Source organism: Panthera onca, chromosome D3 (genome assembly GCF_046562875.1).
Source record: "Panthera onca isolate mPanOnc1 chromosome D3, mPanOnc1 haplotype 2, whole genome shotgun sequence".
Lineage (NCBI taxonomy): Eukaryota > Metazoa > Chordata > Mammalia > Carnivora > Felidae > Panthera > Panthera onca.
In genome coordinates, this window is record NC_138350.1 from 45,542,502 (window position 1) to 45,565,999 (window position 23,498).

The 23,498-nt window shown below is 45.2% G+C and overlaps 1 protein-coding gene across 2 annotated transcripts in view; it reads left to right on the forward strand.

The window, feature by feature from the left end:
* The window catches only part of LAMA3 (laminin subunit alpha 3), a 272,108-nt gene that overhangs the window by 95,728 nt on the left and 152,882 nt on the right, over positions 1-23,498 (forward strand). For both annotated transcript variants that reach the window (XM_078435375.2, XM_078435376.2), the window contains exons 11-12: positions 1,571-1,633; positions 8,982-9,116. In XM_078435375.2, the coding sequence (XP_078291501.2) occupies positions 1,571-1,633; positions 8,982-9,116 (198 nt within the window). The remainder of the gene's footprint in view (positions 1-1,570; positions 1,634-8,981; positions 9,117-23,498) is intronic.

The following is a 23,498-nucleotide window of genomic DNA, read 5'->3' on the forward strand; positions in this document are numbered from 1 at the left end:
TTCTTGGCACATAGCTGGGCCTTGTGCATTAATTCCCGAGAGCACGGCAGGCGGTGGGGGGCTCACCACAGAAATGGGGCCAGGTATGCTGTGTTTACATGGAAGTGTTGCCAAAAGTTCAGAACATAAAGTTTATATGAGTACATTTTATAGTCAGTTGTTTATGTCTGGTGATTACGTTAGGTTGTACCATAGTATTATCCCAGTAGGTCAGAGAGGTCAAATATTGGCAATTTCAATTTAACAGTGATCCATGCGTGTGATTTTGCGTGTGATTTTTGTTCAAAAAAAACCTGGAAGAAATGTCAACGGTACCAGATGTCCATTTGCATACGCATTGTTTTGGGTGGCAGGGGGATATGTTTCCCTTTCCCCCACTGTGTGATAGGCCAAGTTATCATGGGCTCCACCCCTCCCCACTGCAGTGATCTGAGTATCTCAGCATCTCAGAGAGAAAAAGTATGTATCTTGTAGAAACACTATAGAACATGAAGCAGGAGAGTCTGAAACCAACTCTGCAAATTGTTACAAGAGCCATGGTTCTGTTTGTTCTGCAAAAGCGTAAACACTGCACTGTCCTGTTAGGACAAAGAAACACTGTCTCAACCACCCCCCCCCCCACCCCCCCCCACCCCCCCCCCCCCCCCGCCATTACTGCATTGGTTCTTGCTTTCCCAGCTCTGCGTGGCAGAAAAAGCGGACCGAGTTGTGGGGACATGGGGGCAGGGCACATGTGAATGGGGTGACTATATGTCCTGGCTCACACCTGCTGTCCCAGGGGAATTCTGAACCTAGCACCCCCTCCTACCATTGAGTATGCTGATTTGGAGGATGAGAGCTCTTTGAGAGAGAAAGAGCACAAACAGAGGAGGGGCAGAGAGAGAGAGAGGAGGACACAGGATCTGAAGCAGGCTCCAGGCTCTGAGCTGTCAGCACAGAGCCTGATGTGGGGCTCGAACCCACGAGATGTGAAATCGTGACCTGAGCTGAGGTCGACTGCTTAACTGACTGAGTCACCCAGGCTGCCTGAAAGCAATTTTTTTTTTTTTTTAAGGAACGAATTTTTAAGCCCAAACATAGTAGCACTGAATTGAGGTTTAGTCAGTTTAGAATCTGTAATTATTAGATACAGGATGAGCAGAAATTGTAGTTGCCTTTTTAGTGACCAAAAAACAAAACAAAACAAAACCTTGAAACAATTTTGTGGCATCAGTCAAATTTTAGGGGGAAAAACTTGAAAAAAAAACAAAATCTATTTTCAATTTTACATTAAAAAACCAATAAATGTTAGAGAAACCAAGCTCATCCTTGCTCAGACTGAGACATAGCTATTGCGAGCACAAAATATCCATTTCAGTTCATTTAATATACAAATCAGAACATCTGACCAGTCTGGTTTCAGTTGTTATTATTTTCAATATGGCAAGCGGTATTGCCTTTCTCTAAATTAGGCTCTACATGCTACTTTGCAGTAAGTTTGAAGGGCTTCCTTCTAGTTTGTGCAACTTAATGTTTTACTTTACTATCTCCTTAATCTTTCTCTGTCTTTTTTTAAAAACAATTTTTCTAGGAATTCCCATATTCCCTATTTCTACCCCAAGTCCAGAAGATTCAGTAGCTGGAGATATGAAAGGCAAGTACCTTCTCTTTTGCTTTAACGTCAATGGAAATGTTATGCTCCATATTATTTTTCTGCTTCCTGTGCCCACTAACTACTGTGCCCAAGCTTTAATGGTCCTTACTGGAGCATGGTGGGTGCCTTGTGGGGCTGTCCTATTTCAGTTCCTCACCACCCATCATTCTCTGTTTTAGTCTGTCTTTTGCGTGATGCTACCTGATTAAGGAAACTAAACAGAGCTTGAAATGTAGATCACTTGCTTGCCCAAAACTTCCGGTGGCGGTCCGTTGCTACTGTCTTAGTTGGGTTCTACGTGCAGAGACCCCGAGAAAAGATTGAAGCACAAGCAAATGATTCGGGATATGATCCCAGGAGACATCAGTAAGAGGGTGAGTCAGGGAGTGAAGGGAGCCGTTAGCAAGCAAGGTCCGCCTGTACCACCTGGAGCTCCATTCCCCTAGGCGACTCTAGGCGACAGCACAGAACTTGCTCAGCATTATCCCAGCTGAAGGGATACCTTCAGTGACTTGCCATCAATGGAAGGTTGCTTTGGGGGCATCGACTCTGGTACTTCCGGCTTGGTATGCTGGAAGGCCAAGGGGCTCCTTCAGCCAGAGGGGGTACCCCTGGGCAGAGAGTGGCAGAGGTGTGCAGGAAGCAGCCTTTGGGGTAGAGAGGTGAGTGCCAAGAGGGTGTGGGTGCTACACCTACCTAATCACTCATTCCACAAGTATTTTATGATCACCTATTATGTGTTCAGCACATTCTGTGTGCTGGAAACTTATCAGTGAAGAGAATAGAGAAAGATTCCCAGCTCTCCTATAGCTTATATTCCAGTGGAGGGACTCCTACAATAACAAAAATAATATATAAGCCACTAAATAAATAAAATCTCTCTGTGTTAGATTATCATATGCAAGGTTGTGTGCTGCACAAAGGTGCTATTTTTAAGGCGGGGGGGGGGGGCTTTCACATGGTAGGCATAAACTAACCCATATGAGGAATATTCTAGGTCTTGAGGTTTGATTCTGGAGCTGTGGGCAGTTTCCTGTGTAAACCCATAATGGCACACGTGGGGGCATACACACTCAGAAAGGCACACCACATGTTCACGGCCCGTGACTGTGCCCCTTTCTGGATCATGTTCCCATCATCCACTGAGTTTGCTTCTCACCCCCCAGGGTGCCAGTAGCAGCCTGATGGTCACATGCTCATGTCATTGGGGTGGAGGTAATGCCAGGTGGAGGTGAGCACATGTGCCTCTCCTCCCGCTGGGTCCAGGGTTCGGGTGGGCAGAGAAGGGGCACTTGTGACCAGTCAAGAAGATGGTCTCTGGAAAGCTCTCTCTGGCAGATTTCCATTTCTGCAACACTATAGCGGCTCAAGGGATGTGCTGGAGGTAGCCTTGGCCATGAGTGCTGTGCAGAACGTAAGTCTGGGAGAGAAGTGAGGGAATGTGAGGTTTGCAGATTTAAATAGGGTTGTCGAGGAGGGACCTTATTGAAGAGATAAGCAAGGACCTTAGGGGGTGAGTGGTGAGCTCTGCAGGTACCTGGGGACAAGCACCCAGACCCAGGAAAGAGCCAATGCAAAGTCCTTGGGGCAGGAACATGGGGGGAGGGGGTGTTCATGGAACCAAAAGGAGAGCAGGGTGTGAAAGCGGAGTGAACACAGCAAGAGAGGTAAGGAAGGGAAGTGTTGGGGGCCAGATGGCAGGCCCTTGTCACCCACTGCAAAGACTTTACCTTCTATTCTCAGAGAGGAGCCATGCACAGTTTGCATAGACAAATGGCATTGTATAAGGAACTCCATGGCGACTGGTGTTGAAAACCAGTTGTAGGAGGAGAAAAGAGGAAGCAGGGAGATGTCCTGGAAGGCTACTGTGATCATCTGTGAGGGAGAGACGATGGTGGCTCAGAACAAGGACGTGTCAGTGGTGGTGACAGGAAGTGGACAGAATGTGGCTATAATCTGAAGATAGAGACACCAGGACTCCCCAGGGGATTGCTGGCTTAGAGGTGGGATATGAGAGAAAGCGAGGCCGCTGGGGTGATTCCAAGGCTTCTGGATGGGGCAAACAGGAGGAAGAGGTGCCATTTGTTGAAGGCGGGAAAGGCTGCAGAAGACAAGGTGAAGTGCAAGGCTGGGGGGGGTGGTGGGGAGGTAGATGCAGTGGTGGGAACTTAGGGATGCTATGTTCTGGCCATTCCTTCTTTTTCCTCTATGGAGTAAGAATCAAGGTCAGGGGCAGAAGGTGAGGTTGGGGAGGAAGCTTTGGGGTTGAAGAGACGGAAGGTGTGTTAAGAGTCATCTCAGAATGTGGGGGAGGGAGTGGGTGTGGGGAATGTCCTAGGACTTGGGGGCAGCACAGCGGGCTGATCTGAGGTTAGGTAATGTGATCCTGTTTACCTTCCTGTTTTCCTTCCTCCTTCTGCCCTACACGTACCCAGCTCCTCTGAGCAAACCACTGGGCTCTGCATTGTTATGAGGGGTATTGTCTAAAGCCTTCACCAGACACTTGGTCGCTTGAGGACAGCACAGCAACTATGGTTCTAACTCCCACAGTATCTACCCTGCCCACAGCGGGCAGTATCCTGTCCACAGTGGCTGTCTGCAAACGTTTCCTTAATGTCTGTTCGTTGACTAGAATGGAACTCTGCTTTTGAGCCTTGATTACACCACACATCTTGGGTTTTCTTCCACAAAAATGTTTTAGATCTCCCATTTACCATCTGTTTCCAGTAATTCCTTTGTTAGTCAATTTCTTTTTCTCCCCCACTAGACTGCTGGTAACTTCAGGAAAAGAAATTTAATTGAATTTGAAGGACTGTTCAGACATCTGTTAGAAAATATGAGGGAAGCCTTAGAATACAGCCTCAAGGAAAAGAAGGTTCAGTGAATGCAGTGAGATCTATCTGGGAATTTGAATACACAGATATTACTTCAATTTGGTCTTTGATTATTGCATTTTATTTTATTTTTTTAATGTTTACTTATTTATTTTTGAGAGAGAGAGAGAGAGAAAGAGAGGGGGATGCTGGGGAGGGGCAGGGAAAGAGGGAGACACAGAATCTGAAGCAGGCTCCAGGCTCTGAGTTGTCAGCACAGAGCCCAATGCAGGGCTTGAACTCATAGACTGCGAGATCATGACCTCAGCTAAAGTTGGATGCTTAACTAACTGCACCACCTAGGTGCCCCTTTGATTATTGCATTTTAAAAACACCCAGTTGAGGGCTCATTCAGTTAAACGTCTGATAATATCAGATATCGATAATATCGAGCACCCGAGCACCCTGGAGAGTTTGAATTCATGAAGGTCCATTGACGTTTTCATGTTTTCTAGTACAGTGGTTCTGAAACAGGGCTGTGTTTTAGAATCCCTTGCTTTTACAAAGTGGAAATTCCTCTGTAGCACTCCAGATCTTAATCTGCCTTTTCCAGGATGAAGTCCAGGCTTATCTTTTGAAGAGGTTTTCCAGATGATTCTGATGTATGTCTCTTGTTAAGAACCACTACTTTACTAAAAATCCCGCTTAATGGTTGGCAAACTTGCCTGCAAAGGGTCAGATGGTAAATGTTTTTAGATTTGTAGGTGCAGCTGCAAAAAGTCAACTTTGTTGTTGTACCGGGGAAGCGACCATAGTCAACATGTAAATGTGAGATCTTGGCTGTGTCCCAGTAAAACTTTTATTTACTAAAACAGGGATGGGTTTGGTTCTTGGGCCATAGATTACAGGTCGTGGCATTATATCAGAATTCTGGGTTTAGGATTCCACTGCCAGGTAATTGTATTTTCCTGGGGGGTTCCAAAGTGCAGCAAAGATTGAGAACCACTTTTCTAGGAAATCCATACGCTCAGTTCCAGACACAATGACTTGAAGCCAAAGGACAGAACAGTTTTGCAGATCACAATGTTTGCAGGGTTTTTTTTTTCCATTATATTTCATGACCTTGGATATTATCAGGGTTTTCTGGGGCCAAGTGATCATTTATATCCACTCAAGATTTATTTCTAGGAAATCAGTGTATCTTTGACACATCTTCAAGGGCTCCATTTGAAAACGACAGCATGTGCGAAACATACACTCTAGAGGGATACTAGCCTGCAGGCACTTGTACGCTTTTATGCCTCCAAGTTCAAAGAGCAGGGACAAGCGGAAAAACAGCTGCAGGAAGACTCCAGGTGCTTACTTTACTTTACCTAGGAGATTGAGGCAAGCTGGGGATGGTTATGGAAAGCTGTCCATGTGGCCTGAAGACATGAGTGCCCAGCCGGTTTCTTGACAAATATCATAGAAAGGGTTTGATTCTTGCAGTCACTTTATAATTAGCAAGATGCCTTTGCCAGAGCTTTGAGGTCAGTGTGGCTGGGGCTGGAGGACGTGCTAACGGTGGGAGCTCGGGTCGGGGCAGCAGCCGCTGGGGCATGCTTTCCTGGCCGTCCTTCCCCGGCCCGGGCATTTCATCCGCTTGGCAGGGTGGGGAGTCACTGTTGTCATGGAGACCCGTCAGCTAAGGCTTCAGGATGGACAGGCAAATTCTGATATCTCAGTTTGGAGGCTCTGTACGGATGCCAGTAAAATAGAATTCAAGGAATCGTGTTTACTAAAAAGAACTGAAGGTGTTCAAGAGACTATTTAGTGCATTCTTCATTCAGAATGAATGTACCCACCCTGTACTAGGCACTGCCCAGGCAGCTGACTGCCTCACAGTCCCCACTCCCTGGCAGCTCCCAGTCCTGTGAAAACACAGGCAGGTGAACAGTTACAGCAGGAGTTAACACTATGGCTGCGTGAGAACACAAAGCTATGGAAGCATGCAGGATGGGGGGCATCCTTATGGAATGAAGAGAGGGAGGCAGGCAGGAAGGAGGAGGGTAGTGGCTGTGGGAGGACTCTCCAGAGCAGGAGAAGGAGCGGGGTCTTGGAGCATGAAGGAGTTAGCCAGGCAGAGCGACAGCTGAGAGAAGCCATGGGGATACGAGAGGGGATGGCAGGTAGGTTCCTGGGGCTGGATCAGGGGAAGGGGGAAGAAGTTCAGGAGGTGGAGAGGATTAGGGAAAGACCAGGATGGGCAGCCAGGCTCAGATGTGCAGGTTGAAGGGGGGGAAGGGGAGCCATATCCATGGAGGATATCGAAGATTTGTATATTTATGGTGGCCATTGTACGGCAAGGGTCAGGAGAGCATCTTGACAAGGGACACTTTTTCTAGTTTGTGCAAAGGTGCTGCTTAGGGTGCTGGCAGCCTGGCAGATTTTGAAGGGGTTACTGTGTCACACACGTCAAAGACTTTGGGTTGTGTCCTGAAGGTGTTGTGTCACCCTTGGGGGATTTAAACTGGAAAATGATACGAGGTGAGAAGGTTGGCGTTTTAGAAAGATCTCTCTTGATACCAGCTTGGAGAATGGATTGGAAGGGAGCAAGATGGGAAGCAGACAGCCTGGTTAGGAGGCTCTATAAATAATCTAGGCAAACAAGGGTGAAGCCCTGGATGAAGACTCTGGAACTCTGGAAGCAGAGGAAGATTCCAGGGACTTTCCTGAGGTACAATCATTACGACCCAGTGGGGAGGTGTGGGGAGGTGAGGGTCAGGCAGACGTGAGGGGGCCCTCATGGTTTCTGACTCTGTGTGGGACTGTTTGGTAGGTGAGGAAGAGGAAATGTTGAAAAGTGATTTTCAGAAACAGTTTTTTTTTTATTTTTTAAATGTTTATTTATTTATTTTTAAAAAACAATTTTTTTAACGTTTATTTATTTTTGAGACAGAGACAGAGCATGAACGGGGAAGGGTCAGAGAGAGGGAGACACAGAATCTGAAACAGGCTCCAGGCTCTGAGCTGTCAGCACAGAGCCCGATGCGGGGCTCGAACTCATGGACTGAGAGATCATGACCTGAGCCGAAGTCGGTCGCTTAACTGACAGAGCCACCCAGGCGCCCCAAAATGTTTATTTATTTTTGAGAGAGACAGAGACAGAGTGTGAGCAGGGGAGGGGCATTGAGAAAAGGGAGACAGAATCCAGAGCAGGCTCCAGGCTCTGAGCTGTCAGCACAGAGCCTGACTGGGGCTTGAACTAAACAGACTGTGCGAGATCATGACCTGAGCCGAAGTTGGACGCTTAACCACCCAGGCACCCCCAGAAACAGTTTAAAAAATGCATAGGTACCACAGATGCTTTCTTTCTGTTCACAGATGGTTATAAATAAGGATTCTTTGGGCCTCGATGCCAGTGGTAAAGTCCAGTTTCTTACTGAATTCCAGTGCTTGGTTTCAATGCCAAGACCGTAACCGACAGTAAAGCTTTCCCTTCCCTGCAGACTCACATGCTGGTCTCAGGGTTCCTGGAGGGTGAGAATGGAAACCGCAAAACCTGTCGTGACCTGGGCTCAGAAATCACATCAGAGCACTTTCACTTCCTTCTATGGGTCAAAGCACAAGTCATGAGGCCATTCAGTGATTTCAGTAATTAAAGTGTTGTGAAAGAACCAACAGCAATGGGAGAGAACAGCCGGGGGGGGGGGGGGGGAAGGGGAGGGCTTGTGCGGGTTGGTTGGGGGAGACCCTCCTAGGAGAGGACGAGAAAGAACCGGAAAGGGGCATTACAGGCAGAGGGAACAGCCAGAGCAAAGGCCCTGAGGTGGCAGAGCACATGTTTGAGGGAATGGAAGCAGCCTGACTGCTGGGAAGGCCTTGGTCCTGGAGGATTAAGCGAGACAACCCACCTGTAGCCCCCAGAGCCATGGCTGGCACATAGTAGGGCTGGATTTATGTTCATTTCTTTTCTTATAAAAAAGTGGAAGGTAGAAATATGTTTGATTCAAGATTGTCATTAGGTAGGAGTCTATTAACTTGAAGTTTTACTGTACAAGGCTAAGATTTGGGAAAAAACAAAGTATTTCCATGGGAGTAGGTAGGTTTTTTGTTTTGTTTTCTTTTGTTTTAGAGAGAGAGGGAGAGAGAGTGCAAGCAGGGGAGAGGGGTTGAGGGAGAGAGAGAGAATCCCAAGCAGGCTCCATGCTTAGCACAGAGCCTGATGCAGGGTTTGACCTCATGACCCTGGGATCATGACCCGAGCAGAAATCAAGAGTCGGACACTCAACTGACCGAGCCACCCAGGGATAGATGTTAAAAGAGTTAGCTGCTTTGCAAACGAGTGCCCACCCTACATATTTCTTAATGGCATCTCTGACCTTTTCTTGATATTTGTTGTTTTTCCCTTGAATGTGTAGTGTTCTAGGTCAAGAATGTCTATAAGCCACAGATAAGTCACAGTCTAAGTTTCCGTGACAGAAACCTGAGGGAAGGCAGAAACTGCAAGAGGAACAGAGGCTGGAGGCCCCTCTGAGAGTCTCTTCTCCTTGCAGGGTGTGACTGTAACTTGGAAGGAGTTCTCCCTGAAATATGCGATGCCTACGGAAGGTGCCTCTGCCGCCCTGGGGTCGAGGGCCCTCGGTGTGATGCCTGCCGCCTGGGTTTCTACTCCTTCCCTATTTGCCAAGGTAAGTGTGCCGCACATAGCACGATGATCATTAGTCCCTCCAGAGGAAATGCAGAGGCCCTGGCTGCCACAGCTGTGTGGCCTGCAGGTTAATAAGTGAGCCCCCTGGCTTATATATTCGTGTTACATGTGACTGTCTCCTTACCTGGGCCACATCACCTCCCTTCTTTTGTCTTCCGCACCCTACCCCTCCTCCTCCCTGGTGGTGAGCACACGGGCTCTGGAGCCAGCTGCCTGGGTGCGGATCCTGGCTCTGGAAAGAGCTGGTATCTGCTCAGTGTTTGGGAAACTGCCGGCCAGACAAGGAGAGGAGGTGGATCTTCTGGGGAGGGGGACCAGCAAGCACGAAACCACGAACGTCTTCCCGCTCCCCAACTTGTTCTGTGTCCTCGTGCCTCGTCCTACCTAGTAAGAGTCGCTGAAGGGGATGGAGAATGGGAAGAGGAGGTGTCTGATCCAGGCCCTAGAGCAAAATAGGAAGGCAGTAAATGTTGGGTGAATGAGCAAATGGATGCAAGAACTTGCTGGAGAGCTCCCCTGTCTGCCCTCCACTGCCTACCGGTGTTCTTCCCCAGTAGAACAGGGAAGGGGAAGGGAGAGAAGAGAGGATAGGATTATCAGTTGGGGCTCAAGACAGGAACTACACCACTCCAGGTATTATAAACAGACAGGGACTTGCTCCGGGTACTTAGGTGCTCAGCTGAGTCGTTAAGGGTTGAGCAGCAGGCTCCAGGCGGGGCTTCCAAGGAGACTCTCCATAGAAAGGCAGAGTGTTAAGCCCAGATTGCGGTAGCACAGCTAGAGCGTAGAAGGACTGCAGTCCCACCACCTCCACAGCCATCTCTTGGTCCCCAGGAAGCCACGCGGGACTCAGCTACAGAAATGCTCAGTAGGTGCCAGAAGGCAGCCTTCTCCTTACTTCCCACCCTTCTAACCTTATTGGAGTACTTCTTTGCAAAACCAAGTTGACCTCCAGATGTCCGGAACCCAGCTCCAGGAGAATCTGGGAAGTGCTGTTTTTAGCTTGCCAGCCCCTGAACATGGTGGGAGGCCAGAACCAGTACTGAGCCCTCTCACCTGCCAGGTCAGCCACACTAGGAAACCGTGGAGGCCGGTGCAAGCAGGACCGACTGTCCCCGTGCTGGAGGCTAACGTGGTGAAGCACCACAAGGTTCACACTAGGTGTCACTTGGGGCAAGTTGCCTAGCCCCTGTGTTTCTCAATTGCCTCATAGTAATGCAGGTTACAGATGCACTGACTGTAAAGTTCTTCAAGCCTTGGAAGCCCTCACTTGTAGGGAAAAGAAAACGCTTCCTTTTCCTCCCGGCCCCCCGCCGGCGTGCCCTGTTCCCAGAACTCTATCCTTTGCCCCTGCCTCTCAGCTTTTGCCACCTTGGAGCCACAGAAGCTGCCCCTCAGCTAGAGAAATTCAGTATTAGCGGTTGGGATGCCCAGTGTGTTTCTCATGGAACTATCCGTAGGGGCCATGCTCCTGTTGGAATTGTGTGAACCACAGTAGACGTAGATTCCTCTAAACTGGCTCCATGGTCAGGCATGGGAACCTCATTCTTGCTCATAATGTTGTTCCTGGGGAAAGATACCCAAACCATGAAGTTTTGCACACAAGTTAGGGATGATTACATTTCTGTTTTAAGCCAGAGACCCTGAGTCTGTCATGGACAGAGTGAGGAATCAGTGGGAGGGAGAGGGAGTAGAGACCTTACATTTCAGGTGTCCACGAGGGCCCAAGTCCAGAGGAGCTCATGGTAGGAGAAAGCCTTTTCAGCAAAAGCAGGAAGAGGAGGGTTAGGACAGGCAGATAGTTTATCTCCTTCCCCTCCTATAACAGGAAAGCATTTTCTAGCTGCCCTTTGTTTTGTTGACACTTCCCCAGTTATACCTTAAATATAAATTGAGGGCAAGGAGTGGACAGAATGTCTCATGTTAATTTCCTAATAATCTGTTGACATTCATGTTAGTTCTGCATCAGCTGCCATTCTTGTGGTTGAAAGTATCTCAAAGCTTTTCTTTCTTCCTCCTCTTTACCAGCCACAACTCCAGACTCATTCTGCTAGAATGAATTACTAATCCAACCTGGTCATTCCCTTGGGCAAAGCTATCAGGTGGTGCCTTTGTGTATACAGATATAAAGGTAGAGAGTAATACAATATTTTAAGAATGTACTTTTCCACGTTTATTCACCACTGGAACGAATTCATTTTGAGGTGGGTAGAAAATGCAAAGGTGTATGCAGGACAAAGTGGAGGGAGGTGGGACTTCCAGAATGACAGAGTAGAGAGTTCAGTGGACCTCTCTCCAACAAAACAGACTTTAACTGGTAAAGAATTTTTAATAATCATTTAAATTCTCTGGAAATTGTCCTAAGAGCTAACAAAGAAACATTTATTTAAGAAAATCTAAATATTCGGGTGCCTGGGTGGCTCAGTCATTTAAGCATCCAACTTTGCTTCAGGTCATGATCTCACGGTTCATGAGTTCAAGCTGCGCATCGGGCTCTCTGCTGTCAGCACAGAGCCCGCTTTGGGTCCTCTGTACCCCTCTCTCTTGGCCCCTCTCCTGGTTGTGTTCACTCTCTCTCAAAAATAAATGAACATTGAAAAAAAGAAAGTCTAAATATCAGTAAGAACGATAAGTCTGTGACATTTGAGCTCCATTACCCCCTCCACCCCAACTGATAGTGCAGAACCTGCTTAGGATTCTCTTTCTCCCTCTCTCTCTGCCACTTCCCCACTCACACACACTCTCTCTCCCCAAAATAAATAAATATTAAAAAAATGAAACTGCTTTTGAATGGCTCAAATGGTTGATTTAGCTGACCAAAATAGTTGTTATAAATATGTGTAAAGAGCTAAAGGAAGCAATGCTTAATGAATTAAAGGAGGGTGTAATGATAAAGTCTTATCAAATGGAGAATATCAATGAAGAGAGAGAAATTCTTTAAAATAACCAAATGGAAATTCTGAAGTTGAAAAGTATAATTGAAATGAAAAATTCCCCAGGGATTCAGTCATAGATTTGAGCCAGCAAAAGAGTCAGCAAACTTGATGGTAGATCAATAGAGATGATTCAGTCTGGAAAACAGGAAAAGAAGGAAGATAAATGTACAGAGCCTCAGAGAAATGTGGGATACCAAAGTGCACTGACATACACAGAAGGGGAGTACCAGACAGAGAGGAGAGAGGAGGGGCCAGAAAAAATAGTCAAAGAAATAATGGCAGAAAAACTCCTTGTATCTAATGAAAAACAATCTACACATCTAAGAAGTTTAATGAACTTCAAGCGGGATAAATCAAAGAGATCCACACTCAGGCAATGCATAGTTTAAGTGTTGAAAAACAAAGAAAAAATCTTGCAAGGGCAAAAGAACAATAACTCAGCCTATGCAAGGGAACCCATTAGAATGTTAACTGACTTCTCATCTGAAACAACAGAGGCTAGAAGGTAGTGGGACCACACATTCTAAGAACTGACAGGGAAAAATTGTCAACCAAGGATTTTATGTCCATCAAAATTATCTTTCAAAATTAAATAAAAATAAAAATATTCCCAGATTAACAAAAACAGAGAATTCGAGGCCAGCATACCTGCCTTACAAGAAATACAAAAGGAGGTCCTTCAAGGCTGAAAGCAGGTGACACGAGACAGTAGTTGGAATCCATGTGCAAAATACAGAGTGTTGGGGAAGGCAATCATATAGGTGTTTTGGTCCGCTTGGGCTTCCATACCAGGATAGTACAGACTGTGTGGTTCAGACAACAGACATTTATTTTCTCACAGTTCTGGAGTCTAGCATTCTAAGATCAAGTGCTAGAAAATTGATTTCTGGTGACTACTCTCTTTCTGGCTTGCAGACAGCTGTGTTTTCCTTGCAACCTCACATGGCCTTTCCTCTGTGTGTGGGCAGAAAGAATGAAAGAGAGAGAGAGAGAGATCTCTGGTATCTCTTCCTTTTCTTATAAGGACAGCAGTCCTATAGGATTAGAGCCCCACCCTTATGACCTCATTTAAGCTTAATTACCCTCTTAAAAGTCCTATATCCAAATACAATCACATCAGGGGTTAGAGCTTCAGTGTATGAATTTGGGGGAACATAATTTATTCCCTAACAGTAAGTATTACAAAAGATAGTATAATTGCATATTTTTATCCTTTCTTGTCTTGACTGATTTTAAAAGAAATTGCACATGACTGTACATACACACACATATATGTGTATATTGGGTGGGCCCATAACATACATAGAATATATGTACATACAGGTGTGTGTAAGTCTATAACATACAGAAATGTGATATGTTTAATAATAGTAGCACAAAGGAGATAGGACAAAGATAAGAATTAGAATAAGGAAATGACATCAAATCTATGGAAAGAAATGAAGAGAACCAGCAAAGATAAGGATACTCTCTACATATGTATGTTCTCTCTTCTGTTGGCTTCTTTAGAAGATACAGATTATATAAATAATTTTAACAACGTATTGTTGGGTTTTGACATATATAGACATAATATGTATGGCAGTAATACCACAGAAACAAAGAACGGAGTTACATAGGAGTAACTGGACCAGTTCACTGGAACTAAGTGAATATCAATCTGAAGGAGATTCTGATGAGATGTATTTTGTAAATTCTAGGGCAACCACTAAGACAATAACAAAAAATAATTATTCAGGTCATTAAAGGAAGTCAAATGCTACACTAGAAAATATTCATTTACTACAAAACAAGGCAATAAAGGGTGAATAGAGAAACAAAAAGATATGAGACATAAAGAATACAAAATGCAAAATGGCAGAGGTAAATCCAACCATATCAACAACAACATTAAATGTGAGTGGATTCTATACCATGCCGTATGCAAATTTTTACCCCCAGTGGATCAAATGCCTAAATGTAAGAGCTAACAAAGCCTGTAAAACTCCTAGAAGAAAACATAGACGTAAATGTTTGTAACCTTAGGTTAGGCAATAGTTTCTTAGATTTGACACCAAAAGCACAGGCAACAAAAGGAAAAATAGATATTGGACTTTTAAAATAACTTGTTTCAAAGGACACCATCAAGAAAGTGAAAACACAACCCATAGAAGGAAAGTATTTGCAACTCATGTACCTGATAAGGCACAGATATACAGTATCAAGAAAGAACTCTTACAACACTATAATTAAAAGACAACCTAATGAATAAATGGACAAAGGATTTGAATAGTTTTCCAAAGAAGATATACAGTGGACTAATAATCACATGAAAAAGTGTGCTATATTGTTAGTTATTAGGTAAATGCAGATTAAAAGCACAATGAAATATCATTTCCTGGCCACTATAAAGGCACGCAGTAACAAATGTTGGGAAGGATGTGGAGAGATTTGAGCCCTCATACATTGCTAGTAGGAATGCACAATGATAAGACCATTTGGAAACAGTTTTGCTATTCCTCAAAAAGTTAAACCTAGAGTTCCCATGTGATCCAGGAAAGCCTACTCCTAGGTATATATATCCAAGGGAAGTGAAAACACAAAATCACATGGTAGCTTGTATATGAATGTCCATGGAAGCATTAGCCAAAGTAGCCAAGAAGTGGAAACAACCTAAATGTTCAAGAGCTGATGAATAGATAAATAAAATGTACCATGTCCATATTATGAAATATTATTGGGAATAAAAGAATGAAGTATGGACACCTGCCACAACTTGCACGGACCTTGAAAACGTGATGCTGAGTGAAAGAAGCTAGTCACAAAAGACCACATACTGTATGATTCCATTTATGTGGAATGTTGAGAACAGGCAAATTCATAGAGACAGAAAGTAGACGAGTGGTTGCTTAGGGCTGGGATGGAGGTTGGGGGGGAGGTGGAGATGGGACAATGGGGGTTGCCTGCTAATGAGTATGGGGTTTCTTTTAGGGGGAACAAAAATTATTTTAAAGTCAGATTGTGCTGACGGTCGCACAACCTTGTGAACATATTAAAAACATTAAATTGTATATTTAAATGGACAAATTACATTGTATATGAATCATATCTCAATAAATCCAACACATTAAAATGGGGTATTTCCTCTCTGGTCACCCATCAGCCTTATCCCTCTGTACATTTGCACCCATCTCTCCTGGTAGCTTATTTACAACAGTGATGAAACAACATGCATTAGAATTTTGGAGTTAAAAAAGAAATTGAAATTACTTATTTTTACGTCAACTGATCTGAGATCCAGGAGAATAAGTGAGAACGAGGTAGTCGCAGGGTGATTGATGAGTAACACCATGTTTCTTGACTCCCAACCTGGTGTACTTAAGGAATTATATTCTCTGCCTTACCACATGCAGTGCTTAGAGGTCCCAGGATCTCAAAAAGTATGAGGACAAGGCTTCCAAGACTGCAGTTTTTACACTGCAGGTCACACATTAGTGTATGGAGAAGTCACGTGAGTAGGGACCAGCATTAAAGTGAAACAATAGACTAGAAATTATTAGAATGCAGTATAAGCAGTCGTGGAAAGAAATGTTTTGCAAAGTTATTGTTCATTGTTAGCTTATATTTTAATAAGTATCTGTTTCTATATCTTTATCATCTGTCAATCTGTGTGTATATTGGGTTTCAGTGTAAAATTATTTCTTAATGTGGATGTGGCTAAAAAAAAAAAGAAAATCTATGTTAAGTAATCCTGGAGGATTTGTTTATGATTCTGAGCAGATGGTCATTTTTCTTTCATTCTGCTCTTTGCTTCTGGGGCTTCAGACTCTCAGATAGTTACTGCCTGAAATTGGAGCATTTGGGTGAATTTAGGATCCCTCTTTCACCTGGAAACCGTTGCTCGGTAAATTGTATCAATCTTCTGATAAATCCATTTCATCTGTGCCGTATACATTGCGTCATTCCTTCCTAGACCTGTCCAAGGGGCAGGAAACCACTCTGTCTTATCTTTTACACGCGATCTATAGGACAGGGGCAAGGACCAAAGAGCGTGAGGAACTCATCTGAGATGCACACTCTGTTTCATCTTTAACCCATAATCTTACCTTTACTCTTCTGCCTTAACCCCAGCAAGAAGGAGGGTAGGAAGGTAGAATTGTTAACGCCCTGAGATTTGAGCTTAAAGTGGGTTTTGACCCAATGATTGCTCTCCTACCTAAGAGAATGCCAAAAAGCCCCAGAACTTACTCCTGTGTTTATCTAGGTGCAAGGGGACAGTCACCTACACTGAATGAAGTTGAAAAGAGCCACAGGATTGATTTAATTACAGTAGGAACTGTGCTTTTTTAATACACTAATTGCATGACATTCAGTTGCACCTTTATGTGGTTTAATTTACCACATAAATTTACCATTAGTTTCTTTTTTGTTGTTTGTTTATTTATTTTTGAGACAGAGAGAGAAGCAGGGTGCTAGCAGGGGAGGGGTAGAGGGAGAGAAGGAGAAGGAGACACAGAATCTGAAGCAGGCTCCAGGCTCCGAACTGTCAGCACAGAGCCCGATGCGGGACTCGAACTCACGAGCTGTGTGATCACGACCTGAGCCGAAGTTGGATGCTTAGCTGACTGAGCCACCCAGGAGCCCCACCATTAGTTTCCTTAAAGGGACTCCATGATTCTGTTTTGTTTATAGGAACTGTGATCATTTAAAAAAATTTTTTTTAATGTTTATTTATTTTTGAGACAGAGACAGAACATGAGCGGGGAAGGGTCAGAGAGAGAGGAAGACACAGAATCCGAAGCAGCCTCTAGGCTCTGAGCTGTCAGCACAGAGCCTGAAGCAGGGCTCAAAGTCGTTAACCGTGAGATCATGACCTGAGCCGAAGTCGGACGCTCAACCGACTGAGCCACCCAGGTGCCCCCAGAACTGTGATCATTTTTAATGCTTTGCCTATTTAAACATGGATTTCTGTAACAAACTTCAAACTCTGGCCATTCTTTTCCACTTAAAAAATTACTGTTTTTAAATACATGCTATAATTCTTTGAACTGCAGTAGAGTATTATTCCATCTAGTTGGAATTTGGTTATCTGGCTCCTGTATCTGGAGGAAAAATGAGAACCAAGCAGTAAGATCCCTCAACGACTATTGCCTCTGTAAAGTAAAAAACAAACAAAAACACCTCCAAAGATGTGCACTAAAATCCTTGCATTTCACTACTAAAAGCATCCTGTAGGCCCCCTCTTACCTATGCCTGTCTCTCTTTTTAAAAAATAATTGTACGAATTTGGTTGTTTTCTAAGCCAAACCCGTGGTGAACTAGAAACACGAAATTAGAAGGGAGGGAAAAATTGCTAAGGCAAACACACTAACAGTAAGGGAGGAAACAGAAAAGCAGACATGAAACTGAAGAAGAATAGCAGCTTGGGACCATTTAATGAAGAGTAAATAATCCTCAACTCAGGAGGTACTCAGAGTGTCACTATTAGAGTAAGTAAATGAGTATTATAATAATGGCTCTGGATCATGATGAAGGGGTGAAATTATGTCTGAATATCTGTTTCAGAAGGAAGGAAGATCCATAATATATTTTAGTAAGAGTACTGTTTAGTGGGGCGCCTGGGTGGCTCAGTAGATTAAGTGCCCGACTCTTGATTTCAGCTCAGGTCGTGATCTCCTGGCCCTGGGATTGAGCCCCGTGTCAGGCTCTGCAATGGGCATGAAGCCTGCTTAAGATTCTCTCTCCCTCTGCCCTCACCCACTTGCATGTTTTCTCTCTCTCTCTCTCTCTCTGTCAAAAAAAAAAAAATACTATTTAGTAAGAGTACTTTTACAATGAGAACATTTGGGTGATCACAGAGTCAGTTATGACTCTAGTTTCATGTAACAGAAGATGTAGCCTAAACTGGCTTAAGGCATAAAGAATTTAGGGGCTGTAATTGAACTGTCCAGGCATATTTGGTTTCAGGAACAGATTGATCCAGGGGCTCAAAAGATGTTGGTGGGATCTGTTTTTCTCCATCTTGCAAGTCTGCTGTCTTGTAGATTGGCTTCATTTTTAGGTCTCAGATGGTGGTAAAATGGTAGCTGACACTTTTTAGGCATTGCTGAGGCCTGAATTGTGTCCTCCTCAAATTCATGTTTACGTCCTAACCCCCAGTGTGACTGACTGTATTTGGAGTAAGGAAGTAATTAAGGTTAAATGAGGTCAAAGGTTGGAACACTGATCTGATAGGATTAGTGTCCTTCTGAGAAGGGACACCCGTGAGCTTTCGCACGCCCTCTCTCTGCCACGTGAGAGCACAGCAGGGAGGGAGGGAGCTGTCTGAAAGCCAGGAAGAGAGTCTCCAGGAACCGAATCTGCTGGCACCTTAATCTTGGACTTCCCAACCTCTAGAACAGTGAGAAAATAAATGTCTGTTGTTCAAGCCACCCAGCCTGTGGTATTTTGTTACGGCAGCCCAAAAGACTTGGACATTACTCCTTCCAGGTTCAAGTCTAGGGAAAAGAGCATGCATTTCTCCAAGCCAAATCTGGTTCTGATTGGATCACGTGCCCATTCCTGAACCAACCCCATGGCCGTGGAAATCTGTGCTCTGACTGGCCAAGCCTGAGTCTCCCCACATCCAGGGGTGGAGTAAGGGGAAGAGCCGCCCCCTCCCACCACCCCAGCAAAATCAGGGTGCGTAACCAAAACAGGTGGCAGAACTGTGTGTCAGTAAAATGCTCAGCTCTCTGAGAAAACCTGGTTCCCCAAAGTGACCATCCAGAAGAGATCAGGAAGACGTCTGAGGTTTAAGGGTAGCATTTTTTCTTCCTAAGAAGATGATACGTGACGTGAAAACTAATCAGCTACTGTGTATAAGGCAAGATCCCTTGTGTTAAATGATAAGAGTCTGGATTAAAAAATAAAAAAGGAGGGGCGCCTGGGTGGCGCAGTCGGTTAAGCGTCCGACTTCAGCCAGGTCACGATCTCGCGGTCCGTGAGTTCGAGCCCCGCGTCGGGCTCTGGGCTGATGGCTCGGAGCCTGGAGCCTGTTTCCGGTTCTGTGTCTCCCTCTCTCTCTGCCCCTCCCCCGTTCATGCTCTGTCTCTCTCTGTCCCAAAAATAAATAAAAAACGTTGAAAAAAAAAAATAAAAAAAAAATAAAAAAGGAACGTATCATCTCACTTATGTTTTTGGTAGAGTTAGTTTGGAGCTCTGCTTCCAAAGGTCTACCAAAGTCATCTGAGCTCCCTGACTGCAAGGCAGACCACAGAAGAACGGTGCTGAGGGCTGCAGAGAGGGGCCGAGGAGAGGAACAGGTGCTCCCTGGCTCCCTGGGTGAATGTGTGTGGCCAGCCTCTGCCTGGTTCTGTCTGTGGTTCAAAGTTGTGGCTCAAGTGGAGGGAAAGGCTCACACAGTGAGGCAGAGGGAGAGATACATCGTGCACCCTAGTCCCACTCCAGTGAGGGAGACAGCACTGTTCAGGCTTTGGAACTCAAGCAGGGGTATGTGGTGGTGGGGGGGGGGGGGAGCAAATCACCTGAAGTCCTATGTCAGGGGACCTTGCCCGAGCACACCCAGCCTCTGAGAAGCCCACCTGCTCTTTTCCAAGTTTTTCAGGAAAATGCACCATCCACCACATTCCCGGCGTGGTATAAGCAATACACCCCGAAGCTCGTTGTTCTATTTGGACCACTGGGTTCTGGAAGAATTCCATTTGTGATGTCTCTCTTCTCTTGCTCTTTCCTTTTTCTAATTGCTATTGTGATCTTTTTAAAATTTTCCCTTGGGGACAGCTTTGAGGTAAGTGGCTGAAGCTTGGACTCACTGACATCTGAGCTTAGTCTAGCAGCAGGGTCTAACCCAGTGTTTTAACTTGTGTGGTTTTTTATTTTTGTTTTTGTTTTGTTTTTGTTTTTGTGTTTTTAAGACGAAACTGATTGCTTGGCCACTGAATTTTAGAATAGAATTAACATGACCCCAAATACCACATCAGACGGTCCAATATATTCTAGCCAAAAAATGTTCCTAAGACTTTAAAAATCTTCTTGAAAAGGAGCTTGAAAACCCTTCTAAGCTGTTCTTGCCAACCATGCTTCTGCATTCATGTTTTGCATTAACTTAATTTGGTCCAGACTTGCCTAAGCACAGTGCCATATTCTTCTTGTCTTAATTTCGACTCATGCAAGTGCCCTGCTGTTTTCTTTTTCGTAGGTGAAAGTCACGTCATAGATAGGAGACCACATTGGAGAACTGCCTATTTGTATTTCAGACATGTGTTTACACTAATGTCTGGTTCAGTTCTTTATCTTCAACTACAGCATACAACTGTAGTTCTCTCAGTTAACTTGGTCCATTTGGGGAGGTTTACTCTCTGCCTTTTCCTCCTCCCACCACATCCCCCCTCTTTTCCTCCCCACCCCCACACTCCTCATTCCTGCTTTCCTCGCCTTCATTTTTCTCTCCCTGCTCCTTCTCCTTCCCCTTCTTTTCTGGTATAGCTTGCTGGGCAGCAGCTTGTCAGCACTTAGAACAGAAGCTAGGAGGGGGCGCCTGGGTGGGTGGCTCAGTCGGTTAAGCGTCCGACTTTGGCTCAGGTCATGATTTCATGGTTTGTGAGTTTGAGCCCTGTATCAAGCTGTCTGCTGTCAGTGCTGAGCCTGCTTCACATCCTCTCTCTCCCGCTCTCTGCACCTACCCTACTCATGCATGCATGCTCTGTCTCAAAAATAAACATTAAAAAAAAAAAAAAACAATAGAGGCTAGGAGAGTGGGTTGCAGAAATAAATGGTCTGCCCATGGATAGGAGCTGAGGGTGTGCCAAGTGCAGCTGTCCCCAAATTTCAACCACACTGACCCAACCCAGGGCCTGGAACTGTCCCCATTGGAGATTGCTGTAATCCTTGGGTTGTGGTGACTGGTCTTTCCATAGAAAACGCCTCTAAATAGGTTGCCAGTGCAAGATTAACCTCCTACCTGTCAGCATAGTCCCATGAATCAGACAAACCAGCCAAGAGAAATGGCACCAGCTATTGGCAAATGGTGCTGTAGGGAAGGTTGATGGCCTGGGATGCTCCCAGGAGAGCCCTCCCAGCCTTTCCAAGAGGGGAAACAAAACCCTAGGGCTGGGCATGGGGAGCAATCTGAAGCCACGTTCTGTGCAATTTGGTCTTGAACTGGCCCTTCACTTTGTAATTCAGGTTGTGTCTAGGAGAATAGTGAGGTGGTTGGTTGGAAGAAACCTTAGATCTTCTGTAGATTTAATCTGCCCTATGCCCAGGTAACCAGAGAGGTGAGTGGTAGTGGCAGCATGTGCTGTGGAACTGACTGTTGGCTTTGTGGCTTTGACCGGGGAAGGAGCCAGTCTGCTTTTCCAGAAGGTGTTTTTCTGTTTTCCAACAGAAGGAAAGGCTCCAAAGTCATGGGCAGGAAGAGCATCCCGGAAACAGTAAGGGGCGATGTTTACCTTGTGATTTACATGCTGTCTGTAGAGCCTCACCTCACCTGATGAGCTAATTTACTGATGGAGAAGAGGATGGCGTTACTCATACAACACCTGTCTCGTGGCGGTGTTGCGAGATTCAGTAAGGGAATGCATGCTGAGAGACTATATACAGAGTGGACCTCAGGAAGATTTCAATAGTTACTTATTCTTTCATTTAACAGATATCTGTTTGGCATATACTAGGGACCAGGGCTGTGTGTGATGTTGGAAGACACTGGGGAACACAGCAGACATTCTTATCCCTTTGGAGCTTGACTGTCATTATTTTTTTTTTGCTCTTTGGGAGCAAAAAGGTCTTAAAGCTGAAACAGGAGTAGACAAGACGTAAAATACTCCCAGAAACTCCAAAGGACCTGGACCAACACAAAGAGCAGAATGAAAGTGTTCGTAAGACATTATAGTATTTCCAAGAGTAAAGAGGGGCTGCCAATGTTGAGGTTTGGGTTTGGGATTTGGCAGCTGTCACTGACGGCTGGATTGAAACGAGACATGAGATGCCAGATGGAGTTTGGCATTTAAAACCATTTAAAACCATGTGCCTTGCGTTTAAGGCTGGGTCTTTGTTTTCACTTCTGGAGCGTAACTGTGTCTCCTGAGGCTCCCTGGACAACCTCTGTGGCCGTCGGAGCCAGGGGCGATGTCCCCCACATTATGCTGGCTGGAGGTGCCACCATTGTGCTGCCCCAAATGCCTGTGTGGGTTTCTGCATTCTCTTTCCTGTAAGACAGAAATAGCAGAAAGAGCAGTAAGAGAACCAATAGGATGTATGCGTGTGTGTATAGAGAGAGAGATTTATTTTAAGGAAGTGGCATTATTATGGGGGCTGGTGGGTCTGAGATCTGCAGGGCAGGCTGGCGGGCTGGAGTCCTAGGGACGAGCTGATAGGGTAGCTCAAGTCCAAAGGCAGATCTCCTCCTTTGGGAAACTTTCTCTTAAGGCTTTCGACTGATTGGATGAGGTATCTGCTTTACCCAAAGTCAACTTATTTAAATATTAGTCACATCTTAAAAAAAAAAACCTTTCGCAGCCACATCTACCTTGGTGCTTGCCAAACATCTGAGCCTCATAGCATAGCCAAGTTGACATTTAAAAATGAACCATTGCAGGGGCACCTGAGCAGTTCAATCTGTTGAGTGTCCGACTCTTGGTTTTGGCTCAGGTCATGATCCTAGGGCCGTGGGATCTCTAAAGTAATAATAATAATAATAATGATAATGATAATAATAATAATAATAATAATAAAATATATACTCACCTTTTATTTCTTTTTGTTTTTATTTTTTTACATGTCTATTTTTGAGAGAGAGAGCGTGTGCACACCAGCAGGGAAGGGGCAGAGAGAGAGAGAATCCCAAGCAGGATTCCGTCAGCACAGAGCCCAACACAGGGCTTGAACCCAGGAACCGCGAGGTCCTGACCTAGGCTGAAGTGAAGAGTCACTCAAATGACTGAGACACCCGGGTGCCCCCACTCACCTTAAAAAAAAAATTAATGATCATAGAACCTAAGAACATCTCAATAATGTGCCCCTTGGTAGGGACGTGATCTCTGTAGGCAGGCCCTGGGGAACATGGGGCCGGGAAAGAAGGCTGAGCCAGATGCCAGTAGACGTGAGTCCTTGCCTGCAGTCTGCCAAGAGCCAGCTGAAGGGCATTAGGCACGTTTCTTCATTTCTTTTACAGTTTCTTAGCAGTGGTGGGGGTGGGGGAGGTGCTTCATACTATGTCAATAATTCCCTGGCCTCTCTTCTGGATGTTTAGCTCTCTGAAGTCAGGGCATGTGTGTCTTTCCTAATCACCTCCATCCCAACACCTCGTCCCAGTGCCATTGAACACATTGGCCTTTGATCAGAGTCTGCTGGAGGGATGAAACAAAGTAGGAGGGTAGAATGGTGGTGAACGCTCTGGGTCTGCCTCTACCTAGCCGTGCCTGTCTGAATAAGTCACATAGCTGGAA